General features: G+C 49.0%; 1 protein-coding gene across 6 annotated transcripts in view; it reads left to right on the top strand.

Moving 5' to 3' along the window:
• IGSF9B (immunoglobulin superfamily member 9B) overlaps positions 1-19,743 on the top strand; it is a 96,554-nt gene that overhangs the window by 40,205 nt on the left and 36,606 nt on the right. For all 6 annotated transcript variants that reach the window (XM_030538491.1, XM_030538495.1, XM_030538490.1 and 3 more), the window contains exons 4-8: positions 590-741; positions 4,129-4,246; positions 8,035-8,176; positions 8,494-8,639; positions 13,875-14,017. In XM_030538491.1, the coding sequence (XP_030394351.1) occupies positions 590-741; positions 4,129-4,246; positions 8,035-8,176; positions 8,494-8,639; positions 13,875-14,017 (701 nt within the window). The remainder of the gene's footprint in view (positions 1-589; positions 742-4,128; positions 4,247-8,034; positions 8,177-8,493; positions 8,640-13,874; positions 14,018-19,743) is intronic.

The raw sequence follows: 19,743 nt of genomic DNA, 5'->3' as shown, positions 1-19,743 counted from the left end.
AGACTTAATTGGTTAGGCCAGTGCTTTCAAGGGTAGCCTCAGTTTCTGGGTATTCAGTGTCCCTCCCCTGGGGTGATGCCCAGAAGGGCTGAACTCCCTCCCCGCCCCCAATCCAGCAGAAGTCAGCGGGAGGGAGCTGCAGGTACTCAGCACCTTCGAACACCAGCCTTAACTATAAACAGAGGCATCTCAAATTGGTGGGCATTTTTTTAAAGTGGTTGGCCTCGCTGTTTGCTGTGTGCTGCTATCCTCTGGTGGAGGGAGCTAGGGACCTGCTAAAAGTGGCTGTTTAATGAGGACAGGTGACTCATGGTCAGCTTCTGATTTCTATTCTGAACGTCTTTCCAGCTGGGGTAAATGACTAAAGACCATGTATGCAACTGTATTGCTTACTGCTGTCTTTGGCTTCAGTCGAATGATTTGTTCCAAGTGTTCGGTACATGGCTGTTGGCTGCTGTCGGTCTGCACTCCAGGAAGGGCATGTGCAGGTGGACCATCCCATGTGGCCCGGCGTGTAGCAAGCGGTCAGGATGGATTGATGGTGTTTTTCTGCTGAATGCAGCATTGCCTCTCTGTGTCTCCCCTGCAGCTCCCCCCACCTTCACGGAAACACCCCCTCAGTACGTAGAAGCGAAGGAGGGCAGCAGCGTCACCCTGACCTGCATGGCTTTCGGGAACCCCAAACCTATTGTCACCTGGCTGAGAGAAGGGAACCTCTTAGGTGCCAGTGAGAAATACCAGGTAAGTGCTTGGCCTGGTCAGCTGCTGTAAATGCTTAACCTTGACCCCTGTGGTGGGAGAGCCTGGCGTGTCACCACTGCACGGAGTTGCAGAGTCTCAGCCTCAATGGAGAGGAAGCTCCTTCATATATCAGATTTCTGGCTAGTATCAAACAATAGCCCATGGCGCTGAGGGAGCAGCTGCCCCTGGTCTCACGAGAGGTGCTCTCAGGGTCGGATTGGGCTCCAGGTGTATAGAGGACCACAGGAGGTGGCACAATCAGGGTTTCTTAAAGAGCAGTATGGATGTTGCTGAAGCAGCTGGTGTTTCTGGAGCTTTACTTGCTGCCTCAGCACTCCCCCTCCCTCCACAGTCTGTTTCTTGGTTGCCTTTTGAGATTCAGTTTCTCCTGTCTGTGAACTGCAGGTAGCATCAAAAAGCCTTGACTTTCCTTCCTCTGGCCTGTCACTGCCATGAAGGCTGGGGAGCAGCAGTTGTGCCCAGAGCCTGCTAGGCCTGGTTGCCATACAGGCAACTGCTTTTCCAATCTTGTTTCCACCCCCTCCCCCATCTGTTTTATTACATCTTCCTTCTGGCTACACTTAACCCATGCGAAGGTGCCAGGCCCCCAGAGAGCTCCCGTGCCTCTCAGAGAAGGTTTTCTCTGTTGATGAGACGCCTTCCTGAATGCAGCCTGTGGGAGCTGCTCAGGTTTCCTTCTCCCAGGATGGGATTACAGGAGGTTCTGAAAAGCGGCTTTGGAAGCCCTCAGTTGCTATAAACTCCCAGACTGATTCTTCACCTGCTTTCCCCTGATGTGACTCAGGAGTAACTCCCTGGAATTGCAGCCTGGTATGGGAGGGAGGAGAGCCAAGCCCTTCACTCTTACTTTATCTGGAATGGAGGAGCTGGCTGGGACCAGGCAAATGCTTGATCCAGCTATCTATTTGTGCATCTCCACATGTCCATCTGTTCAGTTTGCTCAGTCTCCCCTTCCCCCTCCCCTTTTTGTCTTCCAGTTCTCTATAAAATGTGGGTTTGAAATCCAGAGTGTGTTGAAATGTTAGAGTACCAGTCAGTGAATCCTCCGCTCGCCTCTCCCTGCTCATCCGCCCCATGCTGGGGGCAGTATTCCTGCCCCGCAGTCTTGACTATGTAGTTGCTTCATCTTGTCCCCTCTCTGTACCTATCAGTGCTGCTCGGTGGCTTTTCCTTCCTGGGCTGGCAGTGGTTCTTACCTACATGTAGGGATGCAAGAACCTTGCTGGCAGGAGCTCCGGGTCCCATCAGAACCTGCACCGAGGGAAGGGATGGGCCATCCTGAACGGTAGCTGTGGATGCCACAGCTTCGGTCTGAAACCCAGGCACTTCTAGGCCTATCCCAGCCCTGGACGCTGTGGCTGTGTATGAGAGGCACAGGCCAAACCTGTTGGGTTCAGAGGGAGCAGATCTGGCTCATATAGTCTGTGGATTCGACATGAGTTTTCTTCCTCTCATTACCAGTGCTGGAAATCTTTCTGTTGAGGGAGGGATGTGTGTGTGGGGTGTTGTGGGGAGGGGAGTGCTGGCAGGCACACGTGGAAGGCATTCCCTTGGGATTGCTGCACTGGGGATCCCGTGACTTAACAGGGTCAACTAGGAAGATTTGTCCCCTCCTGTGTCAGTCCCAGCCCTTAAGAGAGTCTCTGGATGTCCTCGGAAGCCTCTGATCCTCAGCCCAGCCAGGGATTCCATACAGCTGTAATTGGCAAATCGAGCATTGGAATCAGCGCAGGCACTAATGAGAGTCATTAGCAATAATTTGTTACTAATTGAAATAGAAGGATGAGGCAGAGTGAGTGTCGGGGAGGGGGGGCAGATGGCAGTGGGATGAGGCTCTCGCTGTGGTGGAGGGGTTCGTTACCTCTGGGTTGCTTCCCTCCCATCCTTCTGCATAGCGGAAGCTGTATCCTTTCTCTGCCGCTTGCCCAGTGCCTGGAGTGAGGAGCTGTGCCCTTCCCCCACCTCTCCAGCCCTTGATGCCATCAGAGGCAGGAGCCCAGCCATGCTAAGCAGAGGATGGGGAAATTGAGCAGGTTTGATAATGGCTCTGTACAACACTGTCGATTGCACCACAGCCCCTGTGGGACTGGTTTCTGCTAATGTGCCTGCCTGGAGGAAGAAAGGAGGGGGAAATTGAAATGGGGATGGTAGGGGATGACCATTACACATCTCCTCCCCAGCTGAGCGCTGGCAGTTCCTCGCTAGGCAATCTCTCACCTGCCAGCGGTAATGGACATGAATCGCTGGAGGGCTTGAGCAGCCCCCACTCCTGACATGGAGGGGAGGAGGAGGAAGAGGAAAGGAAGCTGCTGCACAAACTGAGGAGCATGCAGTTGGTGGTAGTGGGCGCCAAGCAGCAGCCGCAGATGATGATGTCTTGGTTTCGTGTCTCAGCCCTGCCAGGGAAGGAGTCTGTGACTGGCTTACAGCAACTTGAGTCCCTGTATAAAAGTAAGGCATGGAGTTGTTGGGCCAGATTCTCTGCAATGGAGTTGGTGGAGTTACACCTGCAGAGAACTTGGCCCCTTAAGGTTTAGTGAAAAGTATCACGCCGGCAGCCCTGGAGGCAGAAGTGCCGTTATCCACTGGACCAGCACAGCACAGGCAGGGCTATCTAGGCTCCTCCTCAGCACTACCTTGCCAATGCACCCAAACCTGGCCTTAAGGAGATCACCTCTGGGAAGGAGAGACCAGCCTTCCTGGGAGACAGCGTGGCCCTCTGGTTAGGGAAGGGGGCTGGGAGTCAGGCTGGGTTCCCAATTGGGTCTGCATCACTATGTGACCTTGAGCAAGTCACTGGACCCCAGTTGCCCTAGCAGTGACAAGGGGGTAATGAGTAGTCCCCCTTTGTGAAGTGTTTTCCGGGTATCTGGATGGAAAGGCCGACAGATGTGTTCTAGTCGGCGTAGTCCCTTGGCCAGGGCAGCGGCAGGCTTATAATTCGTCACTGCGACAGCATGACATTGGCTTGGCGGATGGAAAGGACTCAGTACCATGGGGTCAGAAAACCTGCTCTGAACATGTGCAAGGCAATGGAGAGATCAGCTGTTCAAATGGCCTGGGGAGAGGGGAGCCTGCCACGCAGATACCTTTGGTCCCTACCTATGCTCTATCAATGGACCTTAGCCCAGTCCTTATTCAGTCCTGGCCTCCCACAATCTCTCATCACCCGTGCATGGCTGAAGGCAGGGAAATTCAAAAGAGAAAATCCTGAACAGCCAACAGTGAGTGTGTGCACGCCAGCCTGGGAATGGGTGACTGTGTGGATTAGTGCACCATTGTGAGGCTCTAGGATAGGGGTGTGAGGTGGGTGAGCGTTAGCATGAGTGCTCTTGTGCGCTGAAATCTCCCTTGTTCTTGGTCCAGGTGAGCGATGGGAGTTTGACTGTCATGTCGGTCAGTCGGGAAGACAGAGGCGCATACACTTGCCGGGCTTACAGCATCCAAGGGGAGGCTATGCACACTACTCGCCTGCTTGTACAAGGTAATTCCTCTCATGGGAAGCTCCTTGGGGGATTCCAAGCCCTGCGCTTCAGCCATGCTTAGCCTTGCAATGAGAGCATCTCCGGAAAGCTGGGCAGAGAACGGAGAGCCCTTAGAATTGGCATTGAGAGCCTTGTCAGTTACTGACTGGCTACAGGAATGATGGGAGTTTAAACCAGCTGGTCACATGCTGCCAGGGAAAGCCCATCCATCAGCATTGCTCACATATGCTGTGGGGAAAAATGATTGCGTTCAGCTGCCTGTGGCTGATACAGATAGAGATTCTGGTGACAGCATACAACATTTTTTTTCCCCTTGAAGCTGAAGACAAATATAGCAGCCAGTAGGAAAGCAGGGTTGTGTTCTTGGCTTTGCATCAGTCTTTTAGGGGTATTCCATGTGATCCAATGTACAGCGGCATGAGCTAGTGGTTAGAGCAGGGGATTGGGAGTCAGGAATTCTGGGTTTTATTCCAGGTTCTGTTGCTAACAAGTGCGAGTCACTCTTTCTCAACTTCGCTGTCTATGAAACTGGGAGTTTTTACCTCACTTTGGGGTTATGAAGCTTTGAGTTAATGTTTGTAAAGCGCTTAGAGATCCTAAGCTTAAAGCTCCATGGAAATGCCAAAAGTTTTGAGCTCTGCTGGGGAAAAGTGCTATGTAAGAGCTTAGGCAGTATTATTTATTTTTTATTTATTTATCATCCTATGCAGTCCACTATATTAAACATTTGTATTTCTCAGACAGCTTGGGCCTCATTACGCTAGGTGCGGTACATACACATGATAAATGATAGCCTCTTCTCTGCTGTCTAGGCCTGTATAAAATAAGGCATATGTTGTACAGACTGGTGTATTGAGTGAGAAGCTTATGCAGCATCTCCTGCTAAAGGGCTGTGAGGGGAGTATGCAGCTCTGGTATAGGAACTGACCTGGCCCGTTTTCCGGCCTGTGCAGCCTCTTGCGAGAGAGACGTGGCCTCCTCCCAGCCATCCATTAAAAATACCATCAATAAATAAGCAAGGAAAATAAGCCTAAACCCCAGATGTTTAAATAACATTACAGGCTGCCAGCTCAACTGACCAAAGCAAGGAATGTGAAGTGAGGGCTGATGCAGCATCCTACAATATACGCAAGAGTCTAGTGATAGCAGGACCTGTCCTGAGCATTGAGGGACATATCTCATGCTGATTTGTCTGAGATTGCATATACCTGTGTCTTCCCTCCCTTTGCTCAGCAGACGTCCTCTGAACTATATACTGTGCTTAGAGAGGGCTGTTCCGTGGCACAGTGTGACATTTGTCTGCCCCAAACTCGTTTTGGGAGGTGATGTGTTGAAGTCAATAAGGTTCCAGACTGAACACCCAAGAGACTGTGGTTCTGGTTCTATCACTGACACCCTATGTGATCTTGGGGAAAGTCACAGCACCTCCTCGTGCCTCAGTTTCCCTGCTTATGTAATGGGGATAATGATACTTGCCTGCTTTTCTAAACTGCTTTCAGGCCTATGGCTGAGAAATGCTATGTGGTGGAGGAGGTGATGATAGGAATGTCCTAAGAACCATACTCAACATGATACAAAGCTGACTCTACCAGGTTTGATGGTGTCCACGTCAGGACTGTCCCACAAGTGCTTGTTTTGGTGGCAACCCACAACTTGTCCAGAAACTGCATGACACACCTGCAGCTCTTGATCATCTGTCATTTGGTTTTATTTATGGGGGGAGTTATTTTTTTTGAGGGGAAGTGTGAAATGGCTCTAATTGTACCCTAAAGCATCTAAAACCCCATTGTTTATGGGGAAGCAGGCAGTGCCCTCCACTTTGCCTTTAAAGCTTTGTGTAACATGGTCAGTCAGGCTTCCAAGTGTTGACAGTGGCTTCATGCTGCCATCTGGATTAGTTCTGCTGATACTGTGGTCTATGGAGCACTTGCTGGAGGTCTGTGCTGAGCTAGCTGGTCATGTGCTGGCTTCTCATTCGCAGCTGTTAAAATTGCATTAGAAGAAGCTAAACATACATAAATACTTTGTTTCCAGAAGCAATTGCCACAGGGATGCCACGTGATTGCCGGGGAGGGAGATGAACCACTCCCACGTAAAGTCACTGCTCAGACATCCACTAGACAATCTCCTTTAAGCTGTGAGCCACAGGATGAAAATGTTTGTGAGCCCCTGTTTCAGTCTGTGAATCCCTGGTCTGTGGGGGATGTGGCATTGTGGGACTCTACATTAATCACTTCTGCGATGGGTCTACACCCCTTTTTATTAAGAACTGGATCGGGCTGTCACCCCGGAGGAGCCCAGAGCCCCTTTCAGACTTTGTGTGTGTGAATGCATGCGCATGCGGGGCATACATCTGCTGTGTTAACACCTAATGGTTCTGCATCCCATTTATACTATAGCAAAATCCGCTTAATTGGAGCACCACGGCGGAGGGCCTGTCTCTTTGATTAAGCAGCTGTCCCGATTAACAGAGAGGTTCTGATTATTTTTTTTTAAAGAAGTGTGGGAAGACTTGCAAAACACCAGAAAATGCTGTGCAGAATAAAAATGACACCTGCTGGGTCTCATCCTCATTGCAGGCCTGCTTCCTCTCTCTGTATAAATCTCTTATTTGGTCAATTTCTGCTGCAAGATAAGGGAGCTTAGCATTTCACACCTATTGAAGCACTTAATAATGCTCTGTACTTGTATGCTATTTCCCATCTTCAAAGCACTTTGCAGACATTAACTGACTAATCCACACAGTGTTCCAGGCAGGTTGCTGCTGCACTCCTGTGTGCTTTTTTTAAGGAAGGAATCTGAGATGAAGTGACTTGCTGAAGGTCAACTAGGAAGCCAGTGGCAAAGCTGGAAATGAAATTATGAAACTTGGTTCCCAGTCCTCCTTGCTTTAACCACTAGAAAAGCATGTGCTACCATACCCCTGATTGCTGGACCTTGCTACTGAGTAACCATCTCTCATCACAGGTGGTGTTAAAAACCACTGTGCTGGTTCCTGGAAAGAGGTTGGAGGAGAGGAGACAGCTTGGGGGTGAACACAGTGGATGGAGAGGTTAACAGAGGGTGCAGTGCATGTTGTGTTAGTGTGGTTGGTCTGGCAACAGCAGCAGGATGGGTGCCAGCCTGGATGACATTGACAGAGCGTGCTTTGTTAAGCTGTCTGTATTCCCTGCTGCCGCCCCCTCCCATCCCCTCCCCACTTCCGTTCCTTCTCCTCTTCCCTGCCGAGGGGGATCTCAGAGACTGAATATTGAGCGTCTGTTTCATGGGCTGAGCTCTTCCCATGGCACTGATTAAAACTGCCCTTTGGCGAGGAGTCTGGGGGGAGACACCGGAGACTAGCTAGCTGGAAGCTCTGTCCTCTCATCTAGACCAAGGTCAGAGCTTCTGCTGCTCTGGAGTCTAACCCTGTTCCGGTCCCCACTACCCCCCTTTCTGTTGCGTCTGTATGATCCTCTGACAGCACTCCCTGCGTGCCTTTAAAGGGACAGAGCCCTTTCCTAGGGTAGTGCTGGGCACCCATTAATCCCTCTCTTCCAGGAGGCCTTGGCTCATCAGAATTGCCCCAGTGCAAAGAGCTTTATCCCTAATCTAGTTGTGTTTTGGCAGAGGCTCTGGGCTGAAGGCCCGTCTTGTGGGAGCCAGGCCAGTTGAATACACAGAAGTGCTTGCAGGTGTCTGGACCTTATGTGCTAAGGGGAGAGATGCTGCCTCTTCCCTGAGAGGCTGTTCATAGCCTGAGCTTTTTGGCGGCTGAGGTAACTGGTTTTCTCGTGCTCTCCTTCAGGACCCCCCTTCATCGTTTCCCCTCCAGAGAACATCACCGTCAACATCTCCCAGGATGCCCTGTTCACCTGCCAGGCCGAGGCTTATCCGGGGAACATGACCTACACCTGGTACTGGGAGGAGGAGAACGTCTACTTCAAGAAGTAAGCTTGGCTCTTGGCCCGTGCTAGGAGGAGTGCCTCTTGTTGCAGAGCCGTTCTCTCTATCTCTCAGTAAAGGAAGGGGTCTGCTGTTCCAGAGATCCTTGCGTCCCCCAGGGAATCGGGATACTCTTCCAGCAATGCGCTTCTGCCCCCACCCTGGGCCAATGCACCTATCCGGGCATTTCACTGCTGCCCTTGAGGTTTCCCTGACTGCTCCCTGCGGCCGGCTCCGAGAGCTGCTCCCCTCTCTCTGTGAGGGGAACCCAGTACTGTCTCCTCATTCCTCCTTTTCCCTTCTGTTCTCTCACCCCGTGCAGTGACCTGAAACTGAGGGTCCGGATCCTGATTGATGGGACGCTGATCATCTTCCGTGTCAAATCAGACGATACTGGGAAATACACTTGCATTCCTAGCAACAGCCTTGGCCGCTCACCGTCAGCCTCTGCCTACCTGACAGTGCAGTGTGAGTGGAGATGGAGGGGCAGGGAGGTCTGAGGGATCTATGGGCCATTTCTGCTATGGGAAGAAGATGGTTTAGATAATGTCATTGTCGTAATCCTGCCTAGAGGCATTCATTGTGCTATCCCAGTGTAACTTTTCGGGTTACTGTGATGTGAAGGCAACATATGGAGTGAGGTGGAGGGGAGTAAAATCACAATAGATTATTGGGTCTGATGAGACTAGGCCGGCTGGCAGAGTGTGTGGGTTCATTACTTTGTTTAATGCAATGGTACCTGGCATTTGCCGTAATGAATCAGACAGTTGATGCATCAAGTACAGCATGCTGTCAATAGCTGATATTTCAGAGGAAGATGAATACCCTACTCCCAGCTAACAGCTTAATGCCAGGCAGCATGGGTAGGATTCCTTCCTTGCCTAGGTACCCATCCCCTGTATTGGCACCCACAATGTACAAGACACTTTCCAAACACCTTGCTCTGAAGCATAACATTCGACCCATCTTTATTCCAGAGTTTTTCCACCAGAACCAAAGTCAAGGAAATGCTAGCATACGTTCACATATGAAATACCCCAAACCTTCCATGCAGCGTCCTCGTGTCCTGATTCACCACTGTCCTGCATCTTGTCCAGGCACATACCCCGCTGCAAAGTGGGGATAAAGTAGTGCTAGATTAGAAAGTTAGAGATTGCACCCACTCTGTGCTGGCATAAATGACTGCACCTTGTGCAATCTAGCTGTGATCTGGGACATTGCTATATGGGGGAGAGGAGTGTATAGAACCACTGTGACTGTCTGTCTTGGGCTGTGGTATGTAGATCTAATTTGCTGGTGTCAGATATGACGGTGAAGAGCATTACTGAAATGCCTAAAATTGATGGATGGGATTGCGCTCCTTTTTAATGTGTCTAGGTGCAAAGATTACTATTTGTTCCAAACTCTCCAGCCTTTCAAACGCCAGCCAGAGTATCAGACTTGACTGCTGATGGCTGTGAATGCTAATAATAGTGTCTTGATTATCAGTTGTATTCTGTCTTGTTCTGTGTGGGAAGTAGGGCCATGACACATCATATCAAGTGTGTGTGATTATATTTTTATGCATAATTATAAAAACCTGTTAATGCTGCCTTGTCTTCCGGGTGTGTTGGCATCCTGGAAACATGAAATACAAAGCAGTAACTGATCTAAATAAATTGGAGAGACAGACTCTGAAAGGAATGTGTCTTCACTTTTAACATGCCTCCCCTCCTACAGCGTTCTGTGATAAGGGTCCAAATGGCTGTTGCTTACAAGAGTGATGTTGGAGGCAGTGTAGCCTAGTAGATGGAGCACTGGCCTGGCACTCAGGTGACGTGGTTGCTATTCCCTAGCATGCTGGTTGTCCTTGGGCAAGTCAATTCACCTCTCTGTGCCTCATTTTCCCCATCAGTAAACCTCCCGTATGAACTGTTTTCAGATGCACCGATGAAAAGTGCTATAGAAGAGCTAAGTTCTGTTGTGTTGATTTGGCCTGTTACTACAGAAGACTGTAGCATTTGATTTTATAAGGGGAGGCAAAGGTCTGAACAAACCCATTGGCCTGAAGCTTCCTCTTGAAGGCCAATAGACTCAGGCTATGGATGGATCATTAATAAACGTACATTAAGGAGCTGGGAGACATAAGAAGCCAGTTCCTTCTCTTATATGAACTCACAGAGAAGCAAAGTTCAGAGCCAGGGAACTGTCCCCACAAAGTGTCCTGTTCAAAAGGATGCAAGTTTAGGAACTGCTTACAGAGGCATTTAGACAGACCTCTGCTTTTGGGAGGGTATATTCCTTCACAACATCAAATCTATCCTGCCACTGATCCAAAGCTCACTTCAGGTCTCATAACCATCAGAAACCGCCATGGAGAGCAGGCATACAAAGATGGGGTTTGCACATGTTTTTCTTTCACCTGAGTCCTGGAGATGTGGAGAGGGACTCTTATACTTTGTCACTTAAAGCTACAAGGCGTGCTCGGCGCCCCTTTGCAATAATCCAGTTCCTTGGTTGGAATAAACACCTGCTTTTATCCTTGTTCTGGGATCTTTGCTAATGCTCTGTGAGCAAGAGTGCCTCATTTTCACATGGGTCAACTTTCTTCCTTTAAAAGAGAACTACTTTTTGGAATAAATTTAGCACTGGTGACAGGTGCCTGATTGGCAGCCTTGGAGAATGCAGTCCTCTTCCTCCTTACCTAGCAGTGCTGGGGCAGTGTTAGCACAAACTTCCCATATGCTGTTGAGTCAGGGCGCTTCATCTCTCTCGTCTGGAAGGATCAACTTTAAGACTGGTGGTGAGAGTAGTTGGGGAATTTGGTCTCCAGGGCCCATTAAGTCCTTGGTCTCTCTGCTAAGATTCCTCCACAAGAGGAGTGGGTGGGCAATTATTGTGATGATCACTTTTCTGTTAGACTTTAGACTGAAACCATAACTTGTTTCACACAAGCCACCATCAGATGGTACAGCTTTTGGTGGTTACTGAACTAGGCTGGATTTCAGCCAGTCACCTAGAAGTGAAAGGCTCTGTAGGCCATTACTGATCCCTTGAGCTGTCCAGTCTTGTTGATTACGTTTCCTAAGACTTGATGTTAAACTAAGGGGGGATAAAGCAAGTTGCATATGATAAACTACTTTCAATCTGGGTTACAATGCCACTGCCACAATCACATGACCTTGGTAGCTCCTGGCTGGATATTAGCAGTTTGGAGAGAGTGATTAGAGTTAAAAATGTCAGCCAGTGAGCCTGTGGAATAAAAACACCTTCAGCAGTCCCATATTCCCCTGCTCCAAATATGTGCACCTGGATTCCTACAAATATCAGTGCTGAATGGCCCCAGGACACGGCCAAAAAGCAATAATGTGGATTTTAATAATTTAGTTTCCAGCCTTTAATATCTGCAGTTTTCTTGTTTTTGTTTTTTCCCTTACTAGCCAGCCATCAAATCTGGAGGTGGGGATGGAAGGAAACAAACAACCTCCACCCCAAATCCCAACTAACAAGGATTAATTCTTCCCTGTTGACTTGTTCATGTTCCCACCAGTCTTGTACTATAATATATAGTAATGGAGATATACCCAGCTCCTAGAACTGGAAGGGACCCCAAAGGGTCATCGAGTCCAGCCCCCTGCCTTCACTAGCAGGACCAAGTACTGATTTTGCCCGAGATCCCTAGGTGGCCCCCTCAAGGACTGAACTCACAACTCTGGGTTTAGCAGGCCAATGCTCAAACCACTGAGCTATCCCTCCCCCCTTCCTTCCTGACAATGGCAGAGTTGTCCCATCACTCTGTGCTTGTCTTGGGGAATTACTGACACCTAACACTTTTACTCTCTATATAATGTTTGGGGAACTGGAAACTAAGCAAGTGATTGGGTTGCTAGATCAGCAAAAGGAGAAGGGGTGGGGGGATTTGATTTCATATGCAGATACTATGGGTGGGAGTTATAAATAGCTAGGTAGCAGCTGGGGATGGTACTTTGACATTGGGGAAGAACATGTGTGCCCTTTGCTGTCTCATCTTTTCAAGGGGAACATCTTTTCCTTCCAGGTGCTTTCATTTTAATAGTGCTCGGATCTTCCCCCTCTCTTTACCCCCCTCAAATAGGGGCTTCCTGGCTGTTCCCCCTTTTCTCCTCCTTTCCCAGTGGTTTTCAGCAGTGGGCTCTCTTTACTTTCTCTTTCAGCTCTTGTGTATTTCCTTCACTAGCTGTTTTCAAGTAGCATGGTTTTTGTGGATCTGTGGAATGAATGGTGTAAGTGCCTATCCCTTCACTATGGTGAGCAGAGATGGGGGTCAGACAACCTGCGGTTCCCAGCTTGGCTCACCACCTCTGTTAAAACATTGGAGTCACTAGTTAGCTGTTGGCTTTGAATTAATTGTTGCTGTGATTTGACACGAAGAAGCAAAATAGGGCATAAGCCTGGGTTGTCTTTTGTTTTGTTTTTGTTTCCTTTGCATGCCACCTCTAGCTGGACTACCCACACTGCTACTATGCCCTGTGTGTGTTTAGCTTCCTGTGTTCTCAAGGGAGTGCCCTTGATGGTAGGACTTCCTCGATCCAACAGTGTACTGAGCTGCAAAGCCTGAGTGGTTGAGGTTTAGTGAGAAGGAGCTTAGATTTTGCAGGAGAGGGAGTGTTTTAATAGTGCTGTGCAGACACTTGTAATTATGTTGCATGTGTAGTTTTCTTTTAAGTCATTGTACATGGGCCTGCAGCTTAGGGTAGGGAGGTCAAAGTGAAATGCTTTGAGTACGTAAGGCTCAATAGAAATTCTAAATATTTTTAATGGATTCGAAGAGGATAATGGGACTATAAGGATAATGGTCTTCCAGGGCCAGGGGGTAATGGATGCGGCAGAGTTAGTGTTTAGGCTTTGCACTCCATTATAACAATGACGTTGACCCTTCTAAACCAGAGTACAGTGAAAAGAGCGTATAGCGAGGTGGCCAAAATTACCGACCCTCTGAGCTGCGTACGACAATCTTGAAAAGTTTGAGAACTGGGGTGTACCTGCTGGGGCTTTGGGCTTCAGCCCTGCAGGAGGCACGCCCTATGGGGCTGAAGCCCTGAGACCTCCCTCTCTGCTGGGTAGGAGCCAGAGACGACATGGGGAGGGGGGGGCACATGCCACCTCAGACTTTTGCCAAGGTTTGCTGGCCCTGCTTGGTCACATGGTGCCGCTGGGTCCCCTCCCTGCATGACAGCTGCTGGGAACAGCAGCCATGGAGAGAAGCAGTGGCCAACAGCTGGGAGCTGCAGGGAGAGCCACTGCTTTTGCTGCTGCGTCTCCCTGCAGAGAGAGAGCAGCAGCACCTCCCTGCTGTTTGCTGCTGCCTCTCCACGGGGAGCTAACACCTGGGAGTTGCAGGGAGGGGCCATTAAGGGTAAGAAGTGGGGCATGACTCAAGCTGTTGGGGTGGGCTGAACATTTAAATTGTGTGCAGCCCCCCCACTCTCGGCAGGCACTACTTGTCTCTGGCAGAAGCCCCTAGCCCCACTATCCTGCCGCAGGGCAGAAGCCCTGAGCTTCACCCCCTGGCTGGTAGGCGGAGAATGGGGGGATCGTGGGGGCTCTGCAAGTTGCACTTTAACGGTAAAAGAGCTGCATGCAGCTAGTGAGCAGGGGTCAGGCCACCCCGGCGTATAGTTTTGTTCATGTGAAGGGAAAAGAAGGGTAAAGTGATTGAAAATAACTTCCTATTACTCCCCCCAGATCCCGCCCGTGTGGTGAACATGCCACCCATCCTATATGTTCCCATTGGGATACATGGCTACATCCGCTGTCCGGTGGAGGCAGAACCGCCAGTCACCTTCGTCAAGTGGAATAAAGATGGACGCCCCCTGCGATTCGAAAAGGTAAAGTTGTGTTTGGGCAAAGACAAACGCAGCTATTTTGTGTCAGACTGTGACGCCATGGGGCACTATGGGGAAGGGTCTGGCAGCATGCGGCCGTGGGTCCGGAGTTAACGGGACAGGCAGGCATGACACTGGGAGCTGTGAGGGAAGGTTCAGACACCGTAGTGGGACAGACAAGTTCCCAGTTCGGTCTCCACTCACCAACCTGACTGGTGCCCTTGAGGACAGGCAAAATTATAACAGCCCGTCTGCCCATGAAATACTCCTTCCGCTGCTGCCAACCACCCCATGAACGCCCCCCACCACCATGCATACATGGGGTCAGCCATTCTCTCTCCATGTTTCCTTTCCCTTTCTCCTCCCCCCAAGCTGCTGCCATGGTTGCCTCTGCTGTGCTGCAGGGGCCGGAGACCAGAGACTGTTCCCTCCACCTGCCCCTGTAGGGTGCTTTGAGGGTTACCCATAGCGGCACTGAGCTACCCCTCTCAACAGCAGGCTCCCCAGGCTGAGGGAGCACAGGAAGGAGGGAAGCAGCAGGGGAACTAGAGAGGACTGAGGGGGACACAATCTGGGCTGGTCTTCAACCTTGTTTCCCTGTCTCTCATCTTTGTATGGTGGTTGGTTGGCACAGGGTCAGGCCAGGGTACCACAGGGACCCAATGGGACAGGTTGTAGCAGTTGGTTCAGAGTGGGCCAGTCAAGTGGGGATGCTGGTGGGATCTGGGGCCGACTTATCAAAAGCATGTGGCACTGGAAGTCAGTTAGTGGGAGGAGCTGTCTGTTGGTTCTTGCGCCAGGTGGCCCTGAGATAGGGACTGTCATACAAGTGTGCTAAGAGTACGACTGTGTTGTGCAAAAAAACAAAAAAACCCCAAAACCACAGCAGCTAGTCTCAGGGACTGAGTCAACTGGCTCAGGTTCGCAGGGGGTTATGCTGTGGAGCTAAAAGTAAGTGTTGAAGTTTTGGCTTAGGCTGCAGCTTGGGCTCTATAACATGTGGAGGGAGCATCAACTCTGCTATTTTTTACCTCTCTAGGTTAGCCTAACTCAGTGGTCCCCAACGTGGTGCCCACGGGCGTCATGGTGCCTGGCGGGGGATCTATCTGCACCCGTGTACTGGCGAGTGGACAAGAATCTGCCCAGATGCCACCAAAAAGTGGCAACATCAAGACGAGTCACTGTCGAAAAGCAGCATCATCAAGAGGCGTCGCTGCCAAAATGCTGCTGATTTTTGGCGGCGACACCTCTTGATGTTGCCACTTCTCAGTGGCATTTTGGCGGGTGCTTCTCTGCTGGCCACGGTCCTCGGTAGCTCATCATCTGGCATCCACCAGATGAAAAAGGTTGTGGACCACTGGCCTAACTCATTAACCCAGGCTCTGGGGTTTGCTGCCTCTGCAAGTGTTTTTTTGCAGTGTAGATGTCTCCCTTTGTGTGTCCTTAATGTTATGGATTCTTGTGGTGGAAAAGTTTTCTGTTGAGTTGGAAATGGCCAGATTGCCTATTCCCCTTATTTGTGGTGATTTTTAAAATAAAGTTGAGAATGAAGGGCTTAATCCAGAAAAGGGCTTAAGAATCATAGAATATCAGGGTTGAAAGGGACCTCAGGAGGTCATCTAGTCCAACCCCCTGCTCAAAGCAGGACCAGTTCCTAACTAAATCATCCCAACCAGGGCTTTGTCATGCTGGGCCTTAAAAACTTCTAAGGAAGGAGATTCCACCCCCTCCCTAGGCAACCCATTCTAGTGCTTCACCACCCTCCTAGTGAAAAAGTTTTTCCTAATATCCAACCTAAACCTCCCGCACTGCAACTTGAGACCATTACTCCTTGTTCTGTCATCTGCTGCCACTGAGATCAGTCTAGATCCATCCTCTTTGGAACCCCCTTTTGGGTAGTTGAAAGCAGCTATCAAATCCTCCTTCATTCTTATCTTGTGAAGACTAAATTCCAGTTCCCTCAGCCTCTCCTCATAAATCATGTGCTCCAGTCCCCTATTGCTCCAGCCCCAATTTTTCCACATCCTTCTTGTAGTGTGAGGCCCAAAACTGGATACAGTACTCCAGATGAGGCCTCACCAATGCTGAATAGAGGGGAATGATCATGTCCCTCCATCTGCTGGCATTTTGGGCTATATAAGTAGGAGCATTACCATTAGTCATCTTGGCGACAAGGGCACACTGTTGACTCGTATCCAGCTTGTCATCCCCTGTAACTCCTAGGTCCTTTTCTGAAGAACTGCTGCCTAGCCGCTCGGTCCCTAGTCTGTAGCAATGCATGGGATTCTTCCATCCTAAATGCAGGACTCTGCGTTTGTCCTTGTTGAACCTCATCAGATTTCTTTTGGCCCAATCCTCTAATTTGTCTAGGTCCCGCTGTATCCTATCCCTACCCTCCAGCATATCACTCCTTCGTGTCATCTGCAAACTTGCTGAGGGTGCAATCCATGCCATCCTCCAGATCATTAATGAAGATACTGAACAAAATTGGCTCTTCGTGCACTCTGCTTGATACCGGCTGCCAGCTAGACATGGAGCCATTGATCACTACCCACTGAATCCGACGATCTAGCCAGCTTTCTATCCACCTTATAGTCCAATCATCCAGCCCATTCTTCTTTAACTTGCTGTCAAGAATACTGTGGGAGATGGTATCAAAAGCTTTGCTAAAGTCAAGGTATATCACATCTACTGCTTTCCCCATATCCACAGAGCCAGTTAACACATCATAGAAGGCAATCGGGTTGGTCAGGCATGACTTGCCCTTCGTGAATCCATGCTGACTGTTCCAGATCACTTTCCTCTCCTTGAAGTGCTTCAAAACTGATTCCTTGAGGACCTGCTCCATGATTTTTTTTTTTTTTTTTTTTTTTTTCCCAGGGACTGAGGTGAGGCTGACTGGCCTGTAGTTCCCTGGATCCTCCTTCTTCCCTTTTTTAAAGATGAGAGCTACATTAGCCTTTTTCCAGTCATCCAGGACCTCCCTCGATCACCATGAGTTTTCAAAGATAATGGCCAATGGCTCTGCAATCACATCCGCCAACTCCTTTAGCACCCTCGGATGCAGCGCATCCGGCCCCATGGACTTGTGCTCATCCAGCTTCTCTAAATAGTCCTGAACCACTTCTTTCTCCACAGAGGGCTGGTCACCTCCTCCCCGTATTGTGTTGCTCAGTGCAGTAATCCGGGAGCTGACATTGTTTGTGAAGACAGAGGCAAAAAAAGCATTGAGTAGATTAGTTTTTTCCACACCTTGTCACTAGGTTGCCTCCCCCATTCAGTACTGCTTCACTGGGTTGCTTGTGGGGCTTTAAAAGTAAGCAGGTGCTCAAGTGCTTTGCTGGATGGGGGGCACAGTGCTCAGCACCTTCCAGGATTAAGCCCTGAACTGCTGGCATTTAGCACCTCCTAGAGACAATTCTCACTTCTATGTAAAGGTCCCAACCTCCTCCCACTGTTTTATTCCCTTTTCAGTTAAACAGAAGGTGCCAGCCTCCTGCCCCAGAACAAATCTCAGTACTATGCACTGCAAAAGAGAGACGCGTGCTATTTTTGACCGAAACAACCTGAAGGAGAACTCTGCCATTTGTGCTGAGTGCCAGGGCTCTCAGCTCTCCTACATGTACATTCTGCCACTTGCCCTCCTTCACCTGGAGGATGATCAGGGCTCATGTTCCCTAGAGCCTCCATCCCTAGAAGACTGGACATAGTGTAGAGTAGGAGGGAGAAGTGAGGGTGGGAGAGAGAGGGAAGAAATGCTAAGTTGAGACATGGGGAGGAGGTGTGGTCTGTTTCAAAGGCTGCAGAGGAAAACCCTTTTAAACAATTACCAAGTATGTTTTACTTAAAGAAACCCCAGCAAACGGGAGAAAGAGAAGCAGAATGAAGGAAAGGAGTAGGGGGAAAGGAACTTGTCTGACTTTCTAGAAGGCATGTGAATTAGGAATCTGACTTAATGGTTTGGCTCTTTCCAGCAGTAACCCCTCTTCCACTGAAACAAAATATGCCCTTTATGTGGATGCAGGGATGGATAATCTCCCTCCATCTCAGACTCACCCCCTGTGAGTGTTTATAGCCACGCCCTGCTTTCTATTTCAAATATTGACAAGCTCAGGGGCAGCTCTTTGTAAAACCACCTTTCTCACCAGGAGGCGGGGGAAAAAAACCTGGACCTCATCTGCCAGTTAAACTTGTCCTACCATGGAGTCTTTGGTCTAGGTTCTTATATGGCTTCTATCGGTGCAGTATCTAAACCTCACAAACCTAATGCCAGTGTTGCTGTTAAAGTGACCACCTTGGCGACTTGGCATTTTATGGGAAGCTGATGTTAAAAGCCCTTTTAAAGAGTCTCCATCCTGCTATAATCCTGGTATAAAAATACAAGCAAGGACTTCAGGCTTTTAATATTTTAAACTAAACATTCAATATTTACAGTTTTGTTTAAATATTAAAGGTTTAAAGTTTTTATTCTGACCAAACCAGGGATCGCAGCGGATCTAGAACATGGCCTGTCATCTCTGGTATCAGCCTCCCGTGGTATGGGCATCTCAGATGTGATTTCCATAAGATGGCTGCTGTCAGCTGGAGGAAATTCAGAAATTTCAGTTGTGAATATAAACTCTTGCCTCAACTATTCTTTGGGGAAAGGTCTTCTTTCAAAGCAGCAGAGAGTCCTGTGGCACCTTATAGACTAATCTCTCGAGGTCCCTTCTGGTTCTATTATTCTTGACCCCTTTAACCTGGGCACTGCATGCATTTCAATACCAGAAAAAAGGAGAGGTGACAGGTTCTGGATCAGTAGCCTTGGAGCCTGTTGTCCGCAGCACAGGAACTGACATTGCCAATACCTGCCTCCCCCATATTGCCTCAACTGTGCTCTGTTGTTGGGTCCATTGCTAGGACTCAGAGGAGTTCAGTCTCTTGGCACATTGAGTCCTTGACCTCTCCAAGGAGAATAACAAAGGCCCAGTTGTCCAGATGACTTTTTTTTTTCCCTCTCTAATGGGGATACAAAAGAGAATGGACTGGGACCCCCACCAATTCATCTGCTGATAGTAATGACTTCTGAACACTACTGATCTGGGTAGTGTATTTAAATTAGTGCCCACGGCAAAGTATTCCATACACCATTACCAAGGCCCTGTGCCAACGACTTTCCCTATAGCAATAGATTTATACCATTCAGATAGATCCATTATAACTAGCCATCACAGCTGGTAGCCGCAAAATGATTACGAACATATTTTTAAAGCCGTATTTAAACCTCACTTTGTTCAGAAGAGACTTGTTTTGTTTATGAAATTGCAAGGAGAGTAACCCTTGTTCTGTGTGTGATTCTAAATGTCTCTTTAGATTGTAAATTCCTGGAGGTAGTGACATTGCCACTCTGTCTTGCCTTTAAAACTGTTGTTACAGATAACATCTTAAGTGTTTTACACACATTGGATATGTTACCTTAGGTTTTTTTTCAAAACAGTTTAGAGGATTTAGACACGTTACCTTAAATATAATGGAAGGTGTATATCAAAATCTCGGCCATAGCCTGTACGCAGCAAATAGACAGAAGCAAAATGATGGGATTCACCATTTCAGTGCCACTTGTCACCAAGCGCCTGGGATGTTCCGGAGAAATGTTAGCTTAGTAAAAAACACATCTGCCTGTGGCTGCAGCTCTGTTGACGAAATTGGTTTCAGCAGTTGTCATGTTAAGTTCAAACTCTGTGTTTCTC

The sequence above is a fragment of the Gopherus evgoodei genome, chromosome 19, assembly GCF_007399415.2.
Source record: "Gopherus evgoodei ecotype Sinaloan lineage chromosome 19, rGopEvg1_v1.p, whole genome shotgun sequence".
NCBI lineage: Eukaryota > Metazoa > Chordata > Testudines > Testudinidae > Gopherus > Gopherus evgoodei.
This window is presented reverse-complemented; position numbering and strand designations above follow the sequence as displayed.